The sequence below is a fragment of the Corylus avellana genome, chromosome ca10 (genome assembly GCF_901000735.1).
Source record: "Corylus avellana chromosome ca10, CavTom2PMs-1.0".
NCBI classification, from domain to species: domain Eukaryota; kingdom Viridiplantae; phylum Streptophyta; class Magnoliopsida; order Fagales; family Betulaceae; genus Corylus; species Corylus avellana.
In genome coordinates, this window is record NC_081550.1 from 18004288 (window position 1) to 18011179 (window position 6892).

General features: G+C 40.2%; 1 protein-coding gene across 1 annotated transcript; it reads left to right on the forward strand.

Moving 5' to 3' along the window:
* The first annotated feature begins 916 nt into the window (after positions 1 to 916).
* LOC132163446 (heat shock 70 kDa protein 1-like) lies at positions 917 to 3632 on the forward strand. Its single transcript, XM_059573742.1, has 3 exons — positions 917 to 1133; positions 1619 to 3174; positions 3502 to 3632. The coding sequence occupies exons 1-3, from the start codon at positions 920 to 922 to the stop codon at positions 3601 to 3603; spliced, it is 1872 nt and encodes a 623-aa protein (XP_059429725.1). The 5' UTR covers positions 917 to 919; the 3' UTR covers positions 3604 to 3632.
* The last annotated feature ends 3260 nt before the right edge of the window (positions 3633 to 6892 follow it).

Sequence of the window (6892 nt, forward strand, 5' to 3'; positions counted from 1 at the left end):
GAGGATTTTTGTTAGTTTTGATTGTGTGCTTAATTGAACTCTATCGGAAGGATCCGATAAAGGAGAATCACGTTGAAGTAGATTGTGACCGAAGAGACAAGTTGGAAGCTTGTCGATCTTATAGAGTCAAGGTCTTGCAAAGGGTTGTAAGTGTTCCTAGTGTCTGTAATCTTTGGATAATCTTTTAATAGTGATTTCCTGAGTTTGGCTGTCCCGGAGAAATTTTACTTTTATAGCGTTTTCTAAAAGGTTTTCTCTTCGACACCAAAATCTTTGTGTGTGATTGTTTATATTTTGGTGATTGTTTGCTTGAATAAATATTCGTTAATTCCACATAAAATTGTGATATTTATCTGTTTAGAGTCTTTCACTTTGTTTATTAATAATAATTTTTTTGTCATTATTATTATTATTATTCTATCAATATACTTATAAATATTTGTGATATTTATTACATAGAAAATAACAAAGATGTATTTTTCTTACTTCCTACTTAAAATATTTTTTTTTCCGTCATTAAAATCATCCCGTCATCGGTTACAAGCTAGTTTAAATAAAAGGTTAGGATTCCAGAGAGTCACTCTCTCACACGGACATTCACGTTTACACCAATAAAAAGAATTGTAATAGAATTTTTTTTTTTTTGGTTAAAATATTAATTAAAATTAATTTATTATGGACAACCAAGCAACCATTGCAATTTGCAACTCACGTTACTCACGGAATCAAACAAACAAGCTGACTTGCGAACTTGCTCGGCAGTTGTTCATAGTTAAAATAAGTTGTTCTTATCATTTCATTTCTGTCTGAACTTGGTACAAAATGCAGAGAGCTAACTCCTGTGATCTTTCTCTTTAAAAATCCAAGAGATTTCTTCGTTGTTCTTCATTTTCTTTTTTTCCAGACAATTTTGTTAGCTATGGCCAGGGAAGACCAGGGTCCGGCGATTGGGATTGATTTGGGAACATGCTACTCCTGCGTGGCAGTTTGGAAACATGATCGGGTGGAGATCATACCCAATGAACTGGAGAGTCGGAAAACACCTTCTTATGTAGCTTTCAATGAAACTCACCGTTTGATTGGTCATGCGGCCATGGATCGGGTAGCCATGAATCCTACCAACACTGTTTTTGGTGAGTTCCTGGTTCTCTGTTACCGTTAAGAGTTTTACATTAAAAAATTTGGTAGTTTGTTTTATGCATATATGGGTTCTGTTATTGCGGTGGAAGGAGAGAAAATTTGGAATTTTTTCTTAAAATGGTGTTTTGTTTTCTTTCATGATGATAATTTAGTTGGTGATCATGTTCAAATAATCTTGTTTATCAATTTACAAAGGATAACAACAATACATTATTTGAAGTTAAAATTAGTCTCAGCAGCTGGTTTGAATTTCAGACATACTTATGATACTCTGTTTTGAACTTGGACTTCATCAACTGGTGTGCACTTTCGACAGCTACTGCATTTGCTGCAGTGGCTGAACTAGGAGATGTCTTGAACAAAAAGTTGATCTGTTTTTGCTTTCCCATGGGTTCAAAACAAATTAATGATTGTGAAGTTAAGGATGTTTAATGTAATGACTTGTTTACATGTTGATGTTCATGTCAATGGTATGAAGACTCTAAACGTTTGATTGGAAGGCGATTCGACGATGACTCAGTGCAAGATGACATGAAATTGTGGCCATTCAAGGTGATTGCTGACCCTGATAATGAGAGACCCATTATTGTCGTTACCTACAAGAACGAGGAAAAGCAGTTTCTAGCTGAAGAAATCTCTTCAATGATTCTCATAAAGATGAAAGAGATTGCAGAGGCTTATTGCGGTTCAGAGATTAAAAATGCTGTTATCACTGTTCCTGCTTGTTTCAATCACTCGCAACGTCAAGCTACAATGGATGCTGGACTCATTGCGGGCCTAAATGTGATGCGTATTATCAGTGAGCCAAGTGCTGCTGCTTTTGCTTATGGACTTGACAATGAAAATGGTGGTGGTGAGAAGAATGTGGTCATCTTTGATCTAGGTGGCGGAACGTTGGATGTCTCACTTCTCACCATTGAAGAGGGTATATTTGAAGTGAAAGCTACAGCTGGTGATACCAACTTGGGAGGTGAAGATTTTGACCGTAGAATGGTGAAGCATTTCGTTCAAGAGTTCAACACAAAGCATAAGAAGAATATTACTGGAGTTAAGGCTCTTACGAAGTTGTCGACTGCTTGTGAAAGGGCTAAGAGGATTCTGTCATCTAATACTCGAGCAACAATTGACATTGAGTCTTTGTACGAGGATATTGACTTCTACTCAAACATCACTCGAGCCAGGTTTGAGGAGCTTAACATGGACTTGTTCTCGAAGTGTATAGAGCTTGTTGAGAAGTGTTTGAAGGATGCTAAGATGGATAAGAACAGTGTCCATGATGTGGTTCTGGTTGGAGGGTCTACCAGGATCCTCAAGGTTCAGGAATTGTTGCAGAACTTCTTCGGTGGGAAGGAGCTCTGCAAAAGGATTAATCCTGATGAGGCTGTTGCCTATGGTGCTGCTGTTCAGGCTGCAATCCTTAGCGGTGAGGTTAATGAGAAGGTGCAGTTGTTGCTGGATGTCACTCCTTTTTCGCTTGGTTTGGAGACTGCTGGAGATGTCATGAATGTCTTGATTCCGAGAAACACCACCATTCCCACTAAGAAGGAGCAGGTGTTCTCGTTCCAACGCGATAACCAGTCAGTTGTGCTGATTCAGGTGTATGAAGGTGAAAGTATAAGAACCTGTGACAACAACTTGCTGGGCAAATTCGAGTTATCTGGCATTCCTCTTGCTCCTGAGGGAGTTCCTCTAATCTATGTGTGCCTTGACATTGATGGCCACGGTATTTTGAATGTCTCTGCCGAGGATAAAACCACTGGAAATAAGAATAAATTTACAATCACCAATACGGGCTGGCTCTCCAATGAAGGGATCAAGAAGTTAGTGCAGGAGGCTAAGAAGTACAAGGCTGACGATGAGGAGCACAACATGAAGGTGGAGAAAAAGAATGCACTGGAGAACTACGCTTATAACATGAGGAACTCATTGAAAGATGTGAAGGTTTCAGCCAAGGTCCCATCTGCTCTCAGAAAGGAGATTGAAGATGCAATTGAGCAGACTATCAATTGGCTCGAAGGGAACCAACTTGGTGAGGCAGAAGAATTTGAGTTCCAGATGAGCGAGCTGGGGAACAGATGCAACCCGGTCATTGACAAGATTATGAACAAAAACCAGGAGGCTGATTGGCAGTACGTGGCTCAGAATGAGGAGCATGAGAAGGAGAAATTTGAGGAGGAGAAGAAGGCTGCTGGGAAGGCTATCCATAGGGAGCATCGGAAGAAGGTTGAGGCAAAGAAAGTATTGGAAAATTGTGCTTACTACATGAGGTACAGAATCCGAGATGTGAAGAATGCTTTGGCAGAGACTGAAGATGCAATTGAGCAGACTATCCAGTGGCTTGAAAGGAACCAGCTTGTGGAGGCAGATGAGTTTGAGAGTAGGACCAAGGAGTTGGAGGGTATTTGTTACCCTTTCATGGCCAAGATGTACCAAGGAACTAGTAGTGATGATAAGAGTAAATAGATTTAGCATCTTGTTGTATTATGGGTGTCCTTGGGTTGGGTGTTTTTAACTTTTATCTCGTTGGATTTGGCTTAGGTGCTACTCAGATATGTAAATCTTCCCCTTGTAATAATCAGATTATCCAAGAGAGGTATCAACCGATTGGCCAATATCTTGGTAATGTATTTATAAACCACATTGCAACAAGAAATAGGCCTAAAATCTCCCATTGCAGTTGGATTGATCTTCTTAGGAACCAGTGTGATAAATGAGTAATGAGTAATGGCACCCTATGGAAAATAGTAGTTATTTTGGTCCCTCAATTGCAGCCGCTGATTTCGAGCCTTCTGCTTGAAAAAAGCTTCCTCACCCTTAACAATTGAAACATACTCATGAAAGCTCTCTCTCTTTCTTCAAGCCATCAGCACACCCCCTAGAAGATGGCACTGCCTGCTGAGCCACATCCAGCCTCACCCGAGCCTGCAAGATCTTCTGATGAATCTCACCATAGCAATTCCTATTCTTTTCCTTCAGAATCCTTTTCAGAGACTTCAATCTAGAATAAAGCTGGTACATAGGGACACCCGAACATCAATAGTCTTTAATCATTTCAGATTTTCCCAGCTTCACCCTAGTCTCAATCAAACAAACCAACACTGCTCTTTTCCTCTTTATTAAACTCCTCACCTCTCTTTGTTTTGAGGGGTCATTAATGACCCCTCACATTCCAAACTATGAGATTCATAATGTGGGTGAGAAGCCCCTCATCCTCCACCATTTTATTTTTCCCCTTATCCTTGCTACCAGAAATTTTAGCATGCTCAACATTCAAGACTGACACTATGATTTGCTGCATGGAAGCAGCTGCCATTGTAAATTCTCCTTCTTCTATTTCATCATCCTCTTTGGGAGCTAACAATTGGAAATAAATTGACCAACTTCTCTCCCTGTTAACTTTATGAACCTTATTGATAGAAGTTACAACCTGTTATATAGATTTCTCCTCCCTCTCCTGAACTACTGCAATTGGCTCTTTTGACTTGACCTCCTCCTCCTTCTGTAGTACATTTCTCCTTGGCATCCAAACCTGGATAGAGGTTTGCCTACGCCACTAGTAACTTAGGAGATTGACTGATGAGGAAATGCATTAGTTCCATACCCTTAGAAATGTAATTTTTCATTAAATTATTTTATTCACAAATCAAATCATCATGGCCGGCCTTATTTTCATGAAACTAACATCAAAAGTTTTTTTAAAAAAAAAAATTAATTAATTGATTAATTAACAAAACTTTAATACCTAACTTTGTAATGGCATATATATATATATATAAGATTAAAAAAAAAACTAGATAACTTTTATTTTTTGGGATCTTTGCATTTGAAGAGGATGTCTGATAAGAGTTATATAACATTAGTTAAAGAGTTTTTTTAAATGGTGTTTTTTGTGCATTTTTTTTAAATGGTTATAGAAAAGCCAAATATAGAGAGTTCAATGTATAATAGTTTTCAACGTTAACCTCAAACGGTTTGACTTTTTATGCCTATTATACCCTCACGTTAAAACTTCATTGTTTTGGGCCCCAAAGTTCAGAACCCACCCAACCCAAAACGACACCGTTTTCAGCATTCAAATTAGGGTTTTTTTTCTTAAAAAAAGAGAAAAATAAAAGGAAAAATAATAAAATAAAATAAAAAATCAAAAAACAAAAATTGAGGTGGTTCTAGCCACCCCTTGGCCAAAATGAGGTGGCCGAACCACCCCATTTTTGGCCGTGGGGGTGGCTCCATGGGGGTGGCTGGAGCCACCCCCACGGCTGGTCTGGGGTGGTCCAGCCACCTCAAAAAGGAAAAAAAATAAAAAATAGAATGGGTTTTGGGCTTTTGGGGGTGGCCGGACCACCCCCAAGGGCCTGGGTGTGGTTTCGGCCACCCTCCACGACCGGTCGGGGGGTGGTTCAACCACCCCCATGGCCAACTGGCCAAGGAGGTGGTCCAGCCACCCCCAAAAGCCCAAAACCCTTTCTCATTTTTTTTATTTTGGCCTTTTGGGGTGGTCGAACCACCCCCTTGGCCAAAAATGGGGTGGTCCGGCCACCCCATTTTGGCCAAGGAAGCCACCCCTATTTTTGTTTTTGTTTTTTCTTTAATATTTTTGCTTTCCTTTTTATTTTTTATTTTTAAAAAATAGATGTCTAAAACGGTGTTATTTTGGGCTTGGGTGAGTGCTGTAGTTTTGGGCGTTTTTGAAATTTCAAGTGGACTGGGTGAGGGTATAATGGGCATAAAAATACAAACTGTTTGAGTTTAACCTTGAAAACTAATAGAAGGATCCAAAGTGAGAAGAAAATAAACCATGGTAAGCGTGATAAACAATTTTTTTTTTTTTTTGGTGGAAGAGGAATGTGATTTGGGAGATATTTGGAGGAATGTCTATCTATGGTGTTGGGTGTAAAAGAGTGGACGGAGAACTATGTTGGGCGTTCTGTATGGGTGGAGAAATTGACATGAAGGTGAGGTGTTTGAAGAAAGGTCTGTATGAGCAGCTCTTGTAAAGCTTCCTCAAGGCACTACCGGTGTGGGCTGTGGGCTAAGCCCACACTGGCGGTGCTGCCACCAGAAGGAGAGAAAACCAAGTTTAGGAATAAAGGCGTTAGCCAATTTACTCTGATACCATTATAGAGAGCTTCTCTCTCCAATAAGGGGGAGGGGTCTGGTTTCGCAAACAAAAGGAAGAGGGGGCAAGGTTCTTGAAGAATTTTCAGATTTTGACTAAAAGTGATTTTTAGAGAGCGCGTTGTCGATGCTAAAAGCTAGATAGTATAACAGAGAAAAATCCATCCATCAATGGCGGCTTAGTCGCATCTCTCTCTTATCTGTCTTTTGCCTCTTTTAGCTTCATCTTCAGCATCTATAGCTCCCAAACCCAAAACCACCACCACCATTACTATCCTTCCTCACCCTTCTCCAAACACCCAACCTCAGATCTGATCAAGACCCTCAATTCCCTCGCCTCCGCTTCTCTAACCAGAGCCCACCACCTCAAAGCGCCCCAAACCCAGCTCTCCCCTCGCCAAAATCCAAGTCTTCTCTCACAGCTATCAGCTATGGAAGCTACTCTATCTACCTCAGCTTCGGCACACCCCACAAACCATACCTTTCCTTTAGGATACTGGCAGTAGCCTCCTCTAGCTCCCCTCCACCTCTCGCTCTCTCTGCTCCAATTGCAACTTCCCCAACATCGACCTGAAAAAAAATCCAACTTTCATTCAAAGCTATCATCTTCTTCGAAGATTGTGGGTTGCAAAAA